This window comes from Lactuca sativa, chromosome 3 (genome assembly GCF_002870075.4).
Source record: "Lactuca sativa cultivar Salinas chromosome 3, Lsat_Salinas_v11, whole genome shotgun sequence".
Classification (NCBI taxonomy): Eukaryota; Viridiplantae; Streptophyta; class Magnoliopsida; order Asterales; family Asteraceae; genus Lactuca; species Lactuca sativa.
Window position 1 is genome coordinate 244,284,055 of NC_056625.2, and position 17,500 is coordinate 244,301,554.

A 17,500-nucleotide genomic window follows, 5' to 3' on the forward strand; every position below is an offset into this window, starting at 1 on the left:
GGACCTTTAGAGGTCCAGAAGGTCCCATGCTTGGGTATTTCGGGACGAAACTTATCTCAGGAAGCAGTTTGATCGACTGCATGGCATGGACTCGCCGAGTCCGATGAACAGACTCGGCGAGTAGCTTGGAGATTGACTGGAACTCGTCGAGCTGTTCTTCAGACTCGGCGAGTGGAGTCGGGGTGGCCCCGCGATTCTTCCAGGAGTAACTCGTCGGGTCAAGGAGGATACTCGACGAGTAGATAGGGACTCTCAGAGAGTTGGAGAACGTCTAGACTCGCCGAGTCCGGTCGAGTTGACCGTTGACCGTTGACCAGAGTTGACCTAAGTCTGACTTCTTAGGGATAGTCACACTTAGAAGATATAAGTGTTAATGAGAGTTATGTGATGTTATAGGGAGGTTGTAGCTCGTCGGATTGTGCACGAGTGATTTCAGGATTTGCTAGCTTTCAGCATTTACGAGGTGAGTCTTCTCACTACACTGTACCCGGAAGGGTTTGACTTTGTGACCGGAAGGTCAGATATGATATGTGATATGTATGCTATATGTGGTAAGTTATTTGTTATATGTGTGCTATGTATGTTATGTGGGCCGGAAGGCAATATGTTATGGGCCGGAAGGCGATTATGTTATGGGCCGGAAGGCGTTGTGTTGAGGACCGGAAGGTCAGGGCCTGGAAAGGCGTATGTGCGTAAGTGTATATTGGGGGACTCACTAAGAATTTATGCTTACAGTGGTGATGTATGTGTTTCAGGTACTAGCGAGGACCGTGGGAAGGCGCCGGCGTGATCGATACACACTGAAGAATGTTTTCGATGATCTTGGGATTTAGACAGTTTGTATTTGACATGACACTTAAATTATTTATGCCTTGTTTTGAATGAAATTACTCTATTATTAAAAAGAAAAATTTGTTTGAAAATTTGAGTTGTTACAATTGGTATCAGAGCCTTGGTTTGAGGGATTCGGGTGCACCTTCGGGAGTAACTGAACTCAAACCGAGGATTTGAGGAAAACTTTTTAAATAAAGGCATAAACTTTTGTAAATGGTTTTGTGGTAAGCAAGAAAGAAACAGTGTGTACGATCAGTCAGCGCCCGAACGGTAAAGATCCCCAAAATACCTTACAATGTTATATAATGTAAATTGTTATGCATGCTAGAAGACTAGGTATTCATGATAGGACTAGAGTGGCCTGATTTGTGATGCCTTAGTCTAGGGAAGTTTGCCGATATGAGATGCTTTGCTAGTATGCGGGTAGATAGTGCATATCAGAAGTAGAGTACTCACTATCCGGGGTTTGGGGAGGAAGACTTGGGATCAATGCTGATGCGGTGTGGTCGGTAGTATTGGGCCCGTACTACCGAAGACACCGGGTTAGTGGGAGACCCAAGTACGAATCCCTGGATATCGGAGACTGAGTAGGGTTGCGTTATCGAGTATAATGACACTCGATGGAGTCTCTGATAGTTTTATGTTGTATTTCAGAGACATCATGGTTAGACCACGCCACGGAGCGAGTACGAGCGGTGTGAGTGACGAGGAGATTCGTCAGATGATTCACGAGGAGGTGGCGGCGGCGATCCGGGCTGAGATCCCGGAGATGTTTGGGTCTATTAAGACCACCCTGATGGAGACATTCGATGAGCGGTACGCCGCATTGACCGAGGCTGCAACCGCTGCAGCTACCGCAGTTGTGGCCGCTGCTAGGCCACAGGGAGGTGACTCGTTGCTGTTCCGAGAGTTCAGCAACACGAAGCCACCGGAGTTTGATGGGACGTAGGATCCGATTGCTGCGATGAGGTGGATCGCGGACATAGAGGGGTGCTTCTACACTTGTTCATGCCCGGAGCACCTGAGGGTACGGTTCGCTTTGAACCAGCTCCGTCTGGGAGCGAAGGACTGGTGGAAGTTCGTGACGGCGAACTTCACTTTGGCAGAGACTACAGCGGTGACATGGGAGGGGTTTACTGCCATGTTCAGGGATGAGTACGTTCCCCCGGTGGAGCGGGAACGATTGGTTCAGGAGTTCTTAACCCTCAAGCAGGGTACAGATTCGGTGGCGGCGATCACGCGGAAGTTTCATGAGAGGGCGATGTTTTGCCTCGAGCTGGTGTCCACAGAGCAGGCTCGGATGAGCCGGTACTTGGGTGTCTTGAGGAGGGATATCCGGGAGTTTGTGTCGAACTCCACCTATCATACTTTTACGGAGCTTCAGGCGAATGCCAGGAAGCGTGAGATCGAGTTGGAGACTCAGGCCAGGGAGGAGGCCGAGTCTCAGCAGGCAGACCGGCGGCCGGCTCAGTCTCAGCCGGCAGCCAAGCAGATCAAGTCCGCCGATTCGAGGACAGGAGGTCCGAAGAGCCGCACTTGCGGAAAGTGCGGCAAGGGTCACGATGGGGCATGTCGAGCCGGTGCTTGCTACAAGTGCGGCAAGGAGGGGCACATTGCTAGGGAGTGCCCCAAGGGGTTTATGGTTTGCTTTCATTGCAACCAGACCGGCCATCGGAAGGCCGAGTGTCCGCAGTTTCATCAGGGATCTGCACCTATTGCCAGGACTACTGAGGCTCGACCGGTGAAGGTCGAGGCCCCGAGGGCTCGTGGGAGAGCCTTTCAGCTGACTGCGGAGGAGGTCCGCGCTGCGCCCGATGTCGTGGCAGGTATGTTGTAATTCATGTATTTATTTTAATGTCGAGATGTTATGCTCATGTTATTATATGCGTAGGTACTTTCCTTGTGAACTCTGTGCCTGCCTTAGTGTTATTTGACTCGGGTGCGAGTAGGTCCTTTGTGTCCTTAGCCTTTAGTCAGCATATCAGCGCTAGTCGTGAGTCGTTGAGTCGACCTTTGAGGGTTTCTATAGCTGACGAGAAAGTGATTTGTGCCACGGAGGTTCTTCGGGGATGCGTGCTAGAGATTTTCGGGGTCGAATTCCCGATTGACCTGATTCCTATTGTGATGGGTGATGTCTGTGTCATCGTAGGCATGGACTGGTTGAGCCGATTCGGCGCTGTCATCGACTGTGAGCGTCAGTTGGTGACCATACGAGACCATAGTGGGGGAGTTCTCTCGGTGTACGGCGAGGGTACCCGTTCGGGATCAACTTTTTGTTCGGCCGCTAGGGCGAGGCAGTGTCTACAGCAGGGCTGTAAGGGTTTTGTGGCGTATGTGATGGATACGCGGGTGGTTTCCGAGAGACCGAAGTCAGTTGAGGAGGTCCCTGTGGTGCGTGAGTTTCCATATGTTTTCCCCGAGGAGCTGCCGGGAGTACCTCCTGTGAGGCAAGTAGAGTTTGGTATCGATCTGGTTCCGGGGGCCACGCCTATTGCTAAAGTGTCTTATCGTCTTGCACCTCCAGAGATGCAAGAGTTGTCCTCGCAGCTCCAGGAGTTGCTGGGGAAGGGATTCATTCGGCCGAGCAGCTCGCCGTGGGGAGCACCTATTCTGTTCGTCAAGAAGAAGGATGGTTCACACCGGATGTGCATTGATTACCGGGAGTTGAACAAGTTGACGGTCAAGAACCGTTACCCGTTACCGAGGATCGATGATTTATTCGATCAGTTGCAGGGAGCGTCTTGGTTTTCCAAGATCGATCTGAGGTCAGGGTACCATCAGGTGAGAGTGCGGGATGAGGATGTCCAGAAGACAGCGTTTAGGACGCGATATGGGCATTATGAGTTTGTGGTGATGCCTTTCGGGCTCACCAATGCCCCGGCTGTGTTCATGGATCTCATGAACAGGGTATGCAGACCGATGTTGGATCGATCGGTGATTGTATTTATCGACGACATTCTGGTGTATTCTAGATCTAGAGAGCACCATGAGGAGCATTTGAGGGAGGTCCTCGAGGTATTGAGGTCGGAGAAGCTTTATGCAAAGTTCTCCAAATGTGACTTCTGGCTGCGGGAGGTCCAATTTCTAGGACATGTCGTTAATCAGAAAGGGATATTGGTCGATCCGGCCAAGGTTGAGGCGGTGATGAGTTGGGAAGTGCCGAAGTCACCTTCTGAGATCAGGAGCTTCCTTGGGTTGGCAGGGTATTATCGGAGATTCATCAAGGATTTCTCCAAGATCGCAGTGCCACTCACCAGATTGACCCGGAAGGGTGTTGCATTCTCATGGGGGCCCGAGCAGAAGACCTCCTTTGAGACACTTCGCAAGAGGTTGTGCGAAGCCCCGGTATTAGCTCTCCCAGAAGGGATGGAAGATTTTGTGGTATATTGCGACGCATCGATTTCGGGACTGGGTGCAGTGTTGATGCAAAGGGGTCATGTGATAGCTTACGCGTCGAGGCAGCTGAAGCCTCATGAGGCGAGATACCCCACGCATGATTTAGAGTTGGGAGCAGTAGTGTTCGCTCTCAAGATTTGGCGTCACTACCTGTATGGGGTTCGATGTGCAATATATACGGACCATAAGAGCTTGAAGTATTTGATGGATCAGCCCAACCTAAATATGCGTCAGAGGAGGTGGTTGGATGTGGTCAAGGATTATGATTGTGAGATCCTGTACCACCCAGGTAAGGCTAATGTGGTAGCCGACGCGTTGAGCCGCAGGGCGGAGAGCACTCCATTGCGAGATGTATGCTTGAGACTGACTGTGATGACTCCAGTATTGGATGCTATTCGTGGGGCGCAGACCGAAGCTGTGCGACCAGAAATGCAGAAGAAAGAGCGGGTTGTGGGGTTAATTTCAGAGTTCGTTAAGGATGGGCGAGGGCTTATGACGTTTCAGGGTCGGATTTGGGTACCGTTTGTGGGCGGTACGCGTATTACTTTGATGGAAGAGGCTCATAGATCGAAATTTTCGATCCATCCCGGTGCTACGAAGATGTATTTGGACTTGAGGAAAGAGTATTAGTGGCCCTGTATGAAGAGGGACGTCGCATGGTTCGTTGAGAGGTGCTTGACCTGCCGTAGGGTCAAGGCCGAGCACCAGAGACCGCATGACAAGTTACAGCCATTGGAGATCCCCGAGTGGAAGTGGGAACAAGTCACTATGGATTTCATCACCAAATTGCCGAGGACTGCCAGGGGAGTTGATGCAATTTGGGTGATTGTGGATAGGTTGACGAAGAGTGCACACTTCCTTGCCATCAGCGAGAGTTCTTCAGCGGAGAAGTTGGCAGAGATATATGTGAGAGAAGTGGTATCTCGGCATGGAGTACCGATCTCGATTGTTTCAGACCGTGATGTGCGCTTCACTTCCAGATTCTGGAAGAAATTCCATGAGGAGCTGGGTACTAAATTGCATTTTAGTACCGCATACCATCCCCAGACAGACGGTCAGAGCGAGCGGATGATTCAGACGCTGGAGGACATGCTCCGGGCATGTGTGTTAGACTTCGGGGGTAGTTGGGATGTGTATTTACCATTGGCATAGTTTTCCTACAACAACAGCCATCATTCGAGCATTGGTATGCCACCTTTTGAGCTGTTGTATGGTAGGAGATGGCGGACCCCCTTTGCTGGGGAGAGGTGGGACAGAGAGTGATGGGCAGCACGGAGATCGTGCTTCAGACGACAGAGCAGATTCAGCAAGTTAGGCAGAGGTTATTGACTGCCCAGAGCCGACAGAAGAGTTATGCAGACAGGCGCCGATCCGAGCTTGAATTTCAGGTCGGCGACTTCGTTCTCCTGAAGGTCTCCCCTTGGAAAGGAGTGATTCGATTCAGGAAGAGGGGCAAGTTGGGGCCCCGGTATATTGGGCCATTTCGTGTGATTGCAAGGATAGGCCGGGTAGCATATCGGTTGGAGTTGCCAGCGGAGTTGGGACAGATCCACGACACTTTTCATGTGTCGCAATTGAGGAAGTGCATAGCCGATGAGTCGGCAGTGGTTCCATTGGAGGATATTCAGGTGGATGCGAGCCTGAATTATGCCGAGAGACCAGTGGCCATCAGGGATCGGAAGATCAAGGTTCTGAGGAACAAGGAAGTACCTCTGGTGTTGGTCCAGTGGCAACACCGTAAGGGGTCGGAAATGACTTGGGAGCCGGAACGTGAGATGCGGGAGCAGCATCCGGAACTATTTTCAGAGTGAGACTTCGAGGGCGAAGTCTAATCCAAGTGGGGGAGAGTTGTAACAGCCCGGAATCTCAGGTATTGTTAAATTATGTTTTTGGGGTGAGTTAAGAGGGGACTCGGCGAGTTGGAGCCTAGACTCGCCGAGTAGGATCGCAGACTTGGTCGCGGGTTCGCGACTGGACTCAACGAGTCCGATATGGACTCAGCGAGTCTACGCTGTTTAGCGAAAACCCTAACCGTTCAGGTTTGGGTCGTATATAATGCACTTATAGGCCGTCATTGTCCGTCTTTAGTCGACTGAGAAGAACCCTAAACGGCTGTGGGCATCTAGAGCAAGATTGAAGGATATTAGGGCTTTGAAGAAATGGTTGTGCAAGGAGGAGAAGAGCTTTGGCTAAAGGAACAGCAAGGGATTCGAGTTCTGCGGTTTGGGGACACAGAGAGTGCATATTTCAGGTAATATTTCGGATTCCTTTCTGTTATGTTGATGTGTGCATGGATTTAGGGTTTATGGAACCCATTTGGTGATTAGATGAATTAGTACCTTGTTACCCAACGACTATAATCCTAAATTAGGACCTTTAGAGGTCCAGAAGGTCCCATGCTTGGGTATTTCGGGACGAAACTTATCTCAGGAAGCAGTTTGATCGACTGCATGGCATGGACTCGCCGAGTCCGATGAACAGACTCGGCGAGTAGCTTGGAGATTGACTGGAACTCGTCGAGCTGTTCTTCAGACTCGGCGAGTGGAGTCGGGGTGGCCCCGCGATTCTTCCAGGAGTAACTCGTCGGGTCAAGGAGGATACTCGACGAGTAGATAGGGACTCTCAGAGAGTTGGAGAACGTCTAGACTCGCCGAGTCGCCATGGCACTCGCCGAGTCCGGTCGAGTTGACCGTTGACCGTTGACCAGAGTTGACCTAAGTCTGACTTCTTAGGGATAGTCACACTTAGAAGATATAAGTGTTAATGAGAGTTATGTGATGTTATAGGGAGGTTGTAGCTCGTCGGATTGTGCACGAGTGATTTCAGGATTTGCTAGCTTTCAGCATTTACGAGGTGAGTCTTCTCACTACACTGTACCCGGAAGGGTTTGACTTTGTGACCGGAAGGTCAGATATGATATGTGATATGTATGCTATATGTGGTAAGTTATTTGTTATATGTGTGCTATGTATGTTATGTGGGCCGGAAGGCAATATGTTATGGGCCGGAAGGCGATTATGTTATGGGCCGGAAGGCGTTGTGTTGAGGACCGGAAGGTCAGGGCCTGGAAAGGCGTATGTGCGTAAGTGTATATTGGGGGACTCACTAAGCATTTATGCTTACATTGGTGATGTATGTGTTTCAGGTACTAGCGAGGACCGTGGGAAGGCGCCGGCGTGATCAATACACACTGAAGAATGTTTTTGATGATCTTGGGATTTAGACAGTTTGTATTTGACATGACACTTAAATTATTTATGCCTTGTTTTGAATGAAATTACTCTATTATTAAAAAGAAAAATTTGTTTGAAAATTTGAGTTGTTACATATATAAATGACACTTAGTCATTTTTACCATTCTTTTTCCATTTCCAAGTCAAGAACAATTATCTCTCAAGTATCATCTGAATTTTTGTCAAGATCTTCAAGATTGTAAGTGTTTCCTTCCTTGTTTAGTTGATCTCTTCCATTATCTAGTGATCTTACATGATTTCATCCGTGAAATCATTCCATTTTCTTATATCATCAAGTGTTCTTCAAGAACACCAAGAACACACACTAGTGTTTTGGGCCAGAAAGCACCTTCTTTGCTTCCATATTGTAAGTATCTATCTCCTATACTTGTTATCTAGTAAGGATATCTAATTTAGAGCCTTGAAAACATCCATTTATCCAAGAACAAAGGTGTTTTCGGTCTAGTGCATCTCCTTAGACTGAAAACCCTTATGAAAGGTGCAAAATGACCTTAAGCCTTTCCTAATGCTTAGTATTGAGTCTAGAACACTTATTTGCTTGTTGAAAGCCCTTGGAAATCACCTTATGCATCAAATAACAAGAGTTTTCGGCCAACCTTTTGGACCGAAAACCTCTTGGACCGAAAGCCATATGGACCGAAAACCACAAGAAACATACCACTTGGACCGAAAGCCCCCTTAAGTGGCTATACAACCCTTAGATGCAACCCTTGATACTTCTAGCACTTGAATCAAAGTGTTTTTCCATATCCTAGGGTGTCTTAAATTGGTTAATTAGTTGTTAAATGACTAATTGGAAACATATATGTGTTATTATATGATAAATAGGATCCGTGTGTGCTCAAGTCTTCACTTGACACTTAGCATCCTATACCATCCGTTCATCCAAACCACTCACTACAGGTGAGTTCATACCCCTTAATTAACCTTTAAATGTTTCTAAATGTTTATAAATGATTTTATGGGGGGGGGGGATACAAGTTGAATCATGCTAGTTAGTACATTAATCACATGTGATTAATAACTAGCATTCAAATGGATTTACTACACTTTTAGTTGTTTTACCAAACAGATTACTTCAAATGACTTTCTTAAACGTTTTTACATGTTAGAACTCTTTATCAAACTGTCTTACATACTATATGTTTCCTTTCAAACTCTGTTACAATTGTGTTTCAAACAAAGGTTTTCTTATGCTTAAAACTGTTCTTATCAAACAAACTGTTTTCAAATTGTTTTACAACCTGACATCAAGTCATCATTTATTAGTTATTAAACTTTTCAAAGGTTTTACAAAACTTCTTTTATACTTTTATATTGTCAAATGCATGCCCAGATATGTATAGTTATATAAGTAATGTTTAAAGGACCTGGGACGGCTAGCTCACTTTATTTCTTTTTCCTCGTTGGAAAGTGGCCTTAGGGTATCGGTTATTCGTCCAAATGTCGTCTAAATATTAGTTATATATCATGTATACATATATAGACATAAAAGTTCCATTAGTCAGTTCAGTACCTTTGGGTAGCAAAGGCATACTTCGGTTATACACGTACATTACTAGTAGCTATAATAGGTATAGTTAGGACATACTACTTACTATTCCAAGTACAGGGAATCACACAAGAGTCAGTTCATTCATGAGTCTATACTAATACAATACATACTATATGAAGAGATACAATTACACAAGTACAATTACAGACATACTAATACATTACATACTATATGAAGAGATACTATTACATAGATACTATTTCATAGATACAATACACGATAACATAGAACACACAATAAAGAGAAACAGGGAGGAAGATACAATACACGAAAAGGTGCTATAGCATAGAACAATTACAGGATCTAACTATACCAATGAATCACTAACGCATTGTTCTAAACAAAAGGTGATAGTTATATTGGGTATACATGATCATAATAATGTGGATGTTCATGGCTTGCAATCATTGCAGGGGTCGCGTTTGGGTCTCAGAATCTCTTGACAGGGGAGCGTTTAGTATGGGATCTAGCCATCACATTATACCTTAATACTCAATTAAGGCAATTAGTACAATAGTAGTCACTTATTACAAATAGTACAGTACTTACACTGTACATACGACAAGTACAAAAGGATACAATTCCAATTAATATATTATTATTACCTTTACTTTGTGTCATATTCACATAATTGATGAGGTAGATTATATTTGAATAATAATAGTTGTACAAGGAAAAACCTTCACTTAAGTAGAGGTTCATACTTTCAAAACAGTCGGGTCTTGGTAGAAGGCTACTTTCAAAACAGTCAGGTCTTGGTAAAAGGCTACTTTCAAAACAGTCGGGTCTTGGTAGAATGCTACTTTCAAAACAGTTGGGTCTTAGTTGAAGACTACCTTTTTATACTAGTAGGAAATATGAGATTTTCTAGGGTTTTCAAACGTTTACAATTACTTGCAAACATTTTCGTACTTATACAAACTTTTCTTCAAACATTTACAAGTCTTTCCTTTACAGTTTTTACAAGTCAAAGACACATAAATACTTATGAATTCACCAGCTTTATTGCTGATACTCGCTTTCAAAATAAATTGTATTCTCATGTCACAAATAGACAAGTACGACGACCAGGTTTTGTGAAGACGGAGCAGTCAAGACTCGTCTTTTATTTTGATAATTCATTATGTTGTTTTATACTATGAAAGAGCACACATGTATTTAAAATTATACTATTAATGAAATGGATGATGTTGTTGCTTGTTTACTACTTTGCATTGTTGTGATACTTTACATGACGTCCTCCGCCCTATAACGTTTCCGCCGTTCTTGGTTTTGGGGTGTGACAGATTGGTATCAAAACATTGTTTATAGTGAATTAAGTATACCAACCCATAAAAGATATACTAAGTATAAATACAATGGGATTAAAATACTCTGACCAAGAGTTATACTTTTAAATATTAAAATATTTAACTAAGTATACATACATGCATTCATACTAAAATCAGTGTTACAATGACAAGAACAAAAGTATTACGATTGTTGAATATCACAAGTAAGCTCGGGGATGTATGGTCAGTCTTGGGAGTGGCATAGCCTGATCAACTATGTTGGTCGGAGGAGTGATTAGCACATGCCCAAGAATGGTTGTGATGTGACAACAAGTCTAAAAACTTACCAACACTACCATAATGAGAACTCTAGAGCAGATCATAGGTCTAGAATACTATAGGAGTATTTGGTGTTACTATAATTCCTTACTTGAGAACTAAAAAGATCTTCATTACTAGGTCAATGGTTGCTAAGTGGATACACTAAGGTTATATGTTACTAGGATGTCATAGACTTAGAATATGTGAAATTTTGCCTTACCCCTATTCCTTGTGAGTTTGGAGTTGAGGTCACTTATTCGAAGGCCTATCCTGTTTTGATTACATATAACTTGTATGCACTTTACAAATAGTGATGTAACTAATGAAGATTATCTAATAATTATCTAGATAGTTCGTCTAATAATTATTTCCTTACTCTAATTCTCGCGTAGATAACATGGCTGGACTCCATCCCCACGACAACCCGTACCTTCCGAACGAAGGAAATGATGGATGGTTTGGAGAAGAACCAGAGGATAATCATCTAATCCCTTTGAATGATCACCATGCTGAAGACCTTTCGGATGATGCTAAATCCAAACCCGAAGTTGAGAACCTACCCTCGATAGCTCCCATTCCAAATCCTAACCCTCGTTCGACTTTTCATGGCCCGACGCCTCCTTGGGTAGAATGCTTGGAGACATGGAGCGAAGAGCGGAATCAGCCCATGATATTCAATGGAGACCAAAGCTTCTACAACATAAGTGAAGGAAACTCGAGAGACAGAATTCTACAATTCCTGGTCCGTAAAGTTGCCCGAAACGAGATTCAGGGCAGGACAGCTCTCCATCATATTGTAGAGGTTGATGCCAATGCAGGAATGCATACCATCCGCACCAATCGCCTTAAACACACTCAGGAGAGATCTGAGAGAGACCATGAGACCCTGCTACAAGCACTAACTGAAACACGAGCCGAAGTCATAGAGCTCCGAGTACGCCAGAGGGTGTACGAAAGACACCTGCTTGATATGGAACGTCAACTAGCTGAACTGAGAGTTCACTAGAGGGATGACCGTCACCAGTAGGAGATGCTTTACTTTCCTTTTTTTTGTTTTAAGGGATCGTTTTTCCTGTATATGTCCTATGTGGTGTTTTTCTATGAAACTATCTTGTACTGTAAGTACTTTTAGTTAGGCCTTTATGCGGCCAAAAACCTTTCTACTCTGGATGTGATGTAAGACCTACTCCAAGGTCATTTTTCCCAAACTTATTATGTCATGAATATCAATGGTATTGACAGTTGGCTAATTTCTGTGTCACTCCTTATTTGAGTACTTTCATCATACTATCGTTGGAGTCTATCTGAAACCCACTCTAGTCAAGTTATTGGACTAGGTTAATTTAGCTCAGGGATCATTACCAATTATCTTTCAAAGGTTGGATCATGTTATTCACCAACCAATGGTATCCTGGTTTGGACGACAAACGTCTTGAGATCATTCTATGAACTTACTTCTACTCTGTACTAGGACTGCATCATAGGGATGTAGGTCGAACCCTCGAGAACATACTTCTACTCTTTACTTGAACGATCGAAATACATCTAGGTTCAACCATAATAGCTCACTAACTCCTTTTCTTTCTGTGTAACAGAATCATGTCGTCATCCGGAAATAGTCAGTTGAACAACTTTTCTATAAAAAGCTGATTTTTAAGCTTAGATATGTTTTAGTGACATAACTTGTATTTTTAGTTTGCAAAGCCTTTAGATCATCCAAATAGGATTTGTTTACTTGTATCCCCCCCCCCCCCTAAAACTTGGAAAAACTTGAAAATAAAGGGGTATGAACTCACCTTAGTAAATTTCGTGTGTGGTTTGAAGGAAAGAGATGAGAGCTTTCGAGCCTAGCTTCTTGTGTGGAAAGTTGACGAGCTTCTTGTAGGATGATTCTTCTAAGGATTTCACACACGAAAAATATGTGTAAACATGTTGAAATTTACTCAAAAATGTGTTAAACTACTAGAGGATGTCGAATATGCTTACCAAATACCCTAGAACCGACCTTGAAATGGTGATTCTTGAAAGGAATTGAACTTAAACTTGTGAGTATGAGAGAGTTTTAGTGAAAATAAGATGGCAAGAGTGGGATAAACCCAATCTCGGTCGAGTTTAAAAGGAAGGAGGGGTGATGCCTTTTGTTTTTACATGTTGGTAGTTTAAGTGCTTTGTATGGATGTTTGATGGACAATTGTATGTATAACATGGATGTTTGGTGGTTACTTGTGTGTCTTGTATGGAAGTTTGATGTATAATGATATGTATAATATAGATGTTTGATGGGTAAAGGGAAGAAAAGTTGGTGTGTCACATCCCAAGTCAAACCTCGGGCCCTTAAATTCCCAGCCGAGATCCTTACTGAAATCAGGAGGGTTCTTGATCCAAGGGTGACCAAAATCCCCCTCCTTCGTTTAGGGTCTCCGGTCCGAGGGTTCTCTTGGCCGAAAGGCTTCTTTGTCCAATTTGAACACTTCCAAGTCAAACTTAATACATTCTTTATATTAATTAAATTTCAATATAATCTTTTCGAATGTTTATTACAATGAAGACGTGATGTGGTTTCTATATTATCTGTATAAGTACTTTGCTTGGATCAAAAACTTCCTGGTTGTCACACTGTTATAAGCTAAGTTTAAGTGTTTGGATAGGAAATATTAAAAACCAGCTTATTGTGGTGGGGAGAAGCTAAACAAGCTACTTTCTCACACCGCTATAAGCTAATCTCCATATCTCCATATCTTCATCCTCATCCTCATATTCTAATAAACGAATACGTTTATTCTCCTATTGACAAGTGTCATACTATTAGAACTCTTCATCAATATTATATGTTACCTATCATGACACTTGTCAACCTATTAATTATCAATTTCAAATTTTAATTCTAATTGCATTTTACATTAAATTAAAAATTGATTCTCCATTTTAAATTTCAAATTTTAAAATTCACTCTAATTATATTAATCAATAATATTAGATTAAAAATAAAATAAAATTAATATATATTATAAGATGATATAACTTCACGTATTTATTTAAATCAATGATTATAATTTTATATAACTAAAAAAACATCTCTTAAGTAATAATTTATTTAAAATAATTGGTTAATAATTTTGACTCTTTAATGTGAAAATTTAATTAATTTTATAACCGCGGTTCTCACGGGTTATAGACTAGTAATAAGCTATAAGTTAGAGGGTGTTTGTGATAAGTTAGAGGGTGTTTGTGATTGCTTTTAAAATCATTTTTTGACTTCTAGCTTCTTTTAAAGATTAAAAAATTCTAAAGATGTTTTTTTCAAAAGTATTAGTTTTGCTATCAAGAAAAAACTAGCAGTGCAGCTTGTTGTCCATTTGACTTCCATCCATATGTAATGAACTATATTTGATTTCAATAAAAAAAAAGATATCTGAAGTGCAGCTTGTTGTCCATTTGACTTCCATCCATATGTAATGAACTATATTTGATTTCAATAAAAAAAAAGATATCTGAGAATTAAAAAAGATCTTTTCAAAATAATTTTTTGTCAAAGAAGAAAAAAAGAATTTTTCAAAAATCAGAAATTGTATCTTTTTGTACTTTTGATATTTTAAAAGGTAAAAAAGATTTAAAAATCAAAAAATATCATCAAAACATTTTTTTAAAACAACTTTTAATTTTAATTTTTCTAAAAAAACTTTTAAGAAAATAAATTTTATAAAAAAAAAATTGGGTAGAAAAAGGAATCCCAACAACCCCTTAATTTATAAACAACCTCTTAGTTAGAGCACGACTTCGCACTTTTAGGGATAACGATAATATAGAACGAGGTCAAGAACTGACGCCGGAAATCGAGAGAGCAATCACACAATCTAGGGCTTCTATAATTGTATTGTCGGAGAGATATGCGAATTCCAGATGTTGCTGCTGATCCTTGCGCAGAGGCGGAACTTTAATCATTTCATTTTACCGATTTTTTACCATGTCAGGAACCACAGACGAAATTTTGAGATAGAAGTGACAGGGTCAAAACGGACAGAGTATAAAGTCAATCGATGGAAGGCAGCCCTTACAGAGGTTGCTGATTTGATCGGAATGATTGCTTCTGGGTATGCTTTCTCTATTCATGCTTAAAGTTTAATCCTTTAAAAATAACGCAACCAGGATCCAATACTGATTTGTTTAATAGTTGTGGGCCTTAAATTTGATAAGGAATCGTAATTTGTGCCTAACTGATGATCAGATTCAGGTATGCAAGCATCATGTCTCTTCTTTTGCTTATATTGCTTTGAATGTATGCAAACTGCAAAGAGCAGAACCAGGTAATTACATGCTTACATGTGTGTGTTTGTGTTTGTGTTTGTGTTGGAGAAATTACATTGAAGACAAGATAGAACAGGAAAGTTTCTTGTGTAACAAAACAGAATTTTTATTTATCACTTGTAACAACATTTTACATCATATTACATACACATGTAGCCTATGAAGCCATCACAACCGATAACTAATGTGCCTCTTAAGAAGACACCCCTACACAAATTGTTGCAACCTTTCATTTGTGGTTGATAATTTAACTGCTGCCTAACTATAATTGCCAAATTAACCGTAATAAATTTGAAGTAAACTTTAGTCTAGATTAACTTTCAACAGTTTGTATAATTGAAATTTTCATTTGATCTGAGAAATATATTTTCTGTCACTTATGTATAGATATCATGCCATTCTCACCCTTGTGCTTATTTTCTTTATTCTTTTCACACAGGTCTGAAGACTCTGAAGTAGACTTTATTGCGAAAATTGTTGATATAGTTAATTATAAACTAGATATGAAACTAGCTACTCCAGCTAATCTAATAGGAATGGATTCTCGAGCTAGATTTATCAACTCTTTGTTGGAAAATGAGCAATCTGGGGATAATGCTCTAGCAATTTGTGGCATGGGTGGTATTGGAAAGACACTGGCTCAATTCATTTACAACTCAAACAAACAAAAATTTTGAAGTAGCAGTTACCTTGAAGAGATTGGAAATCATTATAAACAATCAGATGGTTTGCTTGGGCTACAGAAACAACTTCTTAGAGACATTCTACGGGGAAAGAATGTGAGTATATTTAGTGTATCTGAAGGTACGAGGAGTGTTGAGGAGGCATTACAAGTGAAAAATATGTTTATTGTTCTTGATGACATTGATGAACATGATGAATTAAGCGCTTTACTTGGAACAATCGCTTTTCATGCACAAATCAAGATCATAATAACAACTAGGCATTTAGATATACGTTCATGGTTTAGGTCCATATCTTGGAGCTGTAGGATGCATGAACTTGAATTGTTGAATGATCATGAATCATTAGAGCTTTTAAGTCACCATGCATTTGGATTCCAGACGCCTATGGAAGATTTCAAGGAGCTTGCAGTTCAATTAGCACATTATTGTGGTGGAAGCCCACTAGCTCTTAAAGGGTGGAAGCCCACTAGCTCTTAAAGTACTAGGTTATTCTTTATCTGTTGATCTGTGAGGAAAAAATAGCATGATAGAATTTTGGAGAAGTTCATTGAATTTGTTGAAAGGAGATTCTGATTGTAAAATTCAAGGTATACTACAAAAGAGATTTGAATCATTTACCACATGCCTGTAATAAAGAGTTGTTTTTGCATATTGCTTTTTTCTTTGTTGGTGAATATGATTATATGATGATTATGTGGTAACGATATTGGAGCATGAGTGGCATGCAATGGCTGGAATTAAGATCCTCATTAATAGATGCCTGATTGGTTAAACATATTAGTTGGTGATATGAATCCCCATAAAGGTAACTTCGTCTTTGAGCTGATCATGCTTTTCGTCAACATTAAAAAGCTGCAAATTAATAATAATATCACACTTGTGGATGGAGAAAATCTCATCAGACAGACTACAAAGCTATCGTATATGGACCGGTTAGCTTACAAAGGCGACACATCATATTTGGAGCGCTTAGCTTATAGAAGCTTCGATTCAATCTAAGCATGTACATTTAATCATTTTTTTTGGATGAAATACCAATATTTTTTTTTGTAAATTATAAATCAATTTGTTCCTTAAATCCCTTAACCCAACCCAATATAAGCTTTGTTTATTATTAGCATAAATTACACGTGGACCATTCCATAATGTGTAATTGCCCCAATTAGCTAGTTTTTTCTTCATAACTAGTGTGGATGGTCCGAGGGTTGCAATGGGTTTATTAATCTTATGTTTTCGATACCATTTGTAAGGTTGTCTTACACAACTACACAAAGATCGTTTTTGTAATTCCGCTATTACACCGATTGAGAGCATTACTGTATTTTGTCAGACACAATGATCATTTCCATAATCTCATTGACCAATTCTGTAATTTCCGTATTAGATAAGGATTATTTCTATAACTTTGTCTTACACAAGGACCATTACTATAATTTTTGTTTTAAACAAGGACCATTTATGTAATTTCACTACCCTTGTGTTTTTGATTTATCCACTTAAACCTGGTTGATGAGGGACAGCTACACATCTCTATTCTAATAAAAGAATAGCTTTTAACCCCCTTTTGACATGTGTGATCATATTAGACCTCCTAATTAATACACACTTTATTCTTTTTTTACCATGTGTCACCATATTAAACCTCTTAATTAATGCATGACACTTGTCAACCTATTAATTATCTATTTCAAATTTTAATATTTTCACTTTAATTACAATAAATTAATAACAATGGAATAAAAATTAAAATAAAATTAATACAAATTTAAAGTGATATAGTTTCACATACTTATTTAAGTTAACAATTATAATTGATTAATAATTTTGTGTTCTAACTATTAAAGTTTAATTAATTTTAGGGGCGGACGCAAGATTTCA

The 17,500-nt window shown here is 40.9% G+C and overlaps 1 protein-coding gene across 3 annotated transcripts; it reads left to right on the forward strand.

The window, feature by feature from the left end:
* Positions 1 to 14,399: 14,399 nt before the first annotated feature.
* Positions 14,400 to 16,271, forward strand: LOC111883527 (TMV resistance protein N). Of its 3 annotated transcripts, none has more exons than XR_002847476.3 (2): positions 14,400 to 14,935; positions 15,376 to 16,271. XR_002847476.3 is itself a non-coding variant. In XM_023879850.3 (2 exons), the coding sequence occupies exons 1-2, from the start codon at positions 14,532 to 14,534 to the stop codon at positions 15,611 to 15,613; spliced, it is 429 nt and encodes a 142-aa protein (XP_023735618.1). In that variant the 5' UTR covers positions 14,400 to 14,531; the 3' UTR covers positions 15,614 to 16,271. The 3 variants fall into 3 exon arrangements, 1 of the variants encoding a protein (XP_023735618.1); XR_002847477.3 differs by having other exon boundaries at positions 14,400 to 14,722; positions 14,857 to 16,271; XM_023879850.3 differs by having other exon boundaries at positions 14,400 to 14,722.
* The last annotated feature ends 1,229 nt before the right edge of the window (positions 16,272 to 17,500 follow it).

What these genes read in the sequence shown, in the direction of transcription:
- LOC111883527 (XM_023879850.3), top strand. Translation starts at nt 14,532, where the DNA reads ATGTTGCTGCTGATCCTTGCGCAGAGGCGGAACTTTAATCATTTCATT. An exon ending in ATCGGAATGATTGCTTCTGG is followed by an intron (nt 14,723 to 15,375) that starts GTATGCTTTCTC and finishes CTTTTCACACAG; the next exon opens with GTCTGAAGACTCTGAAGTAG.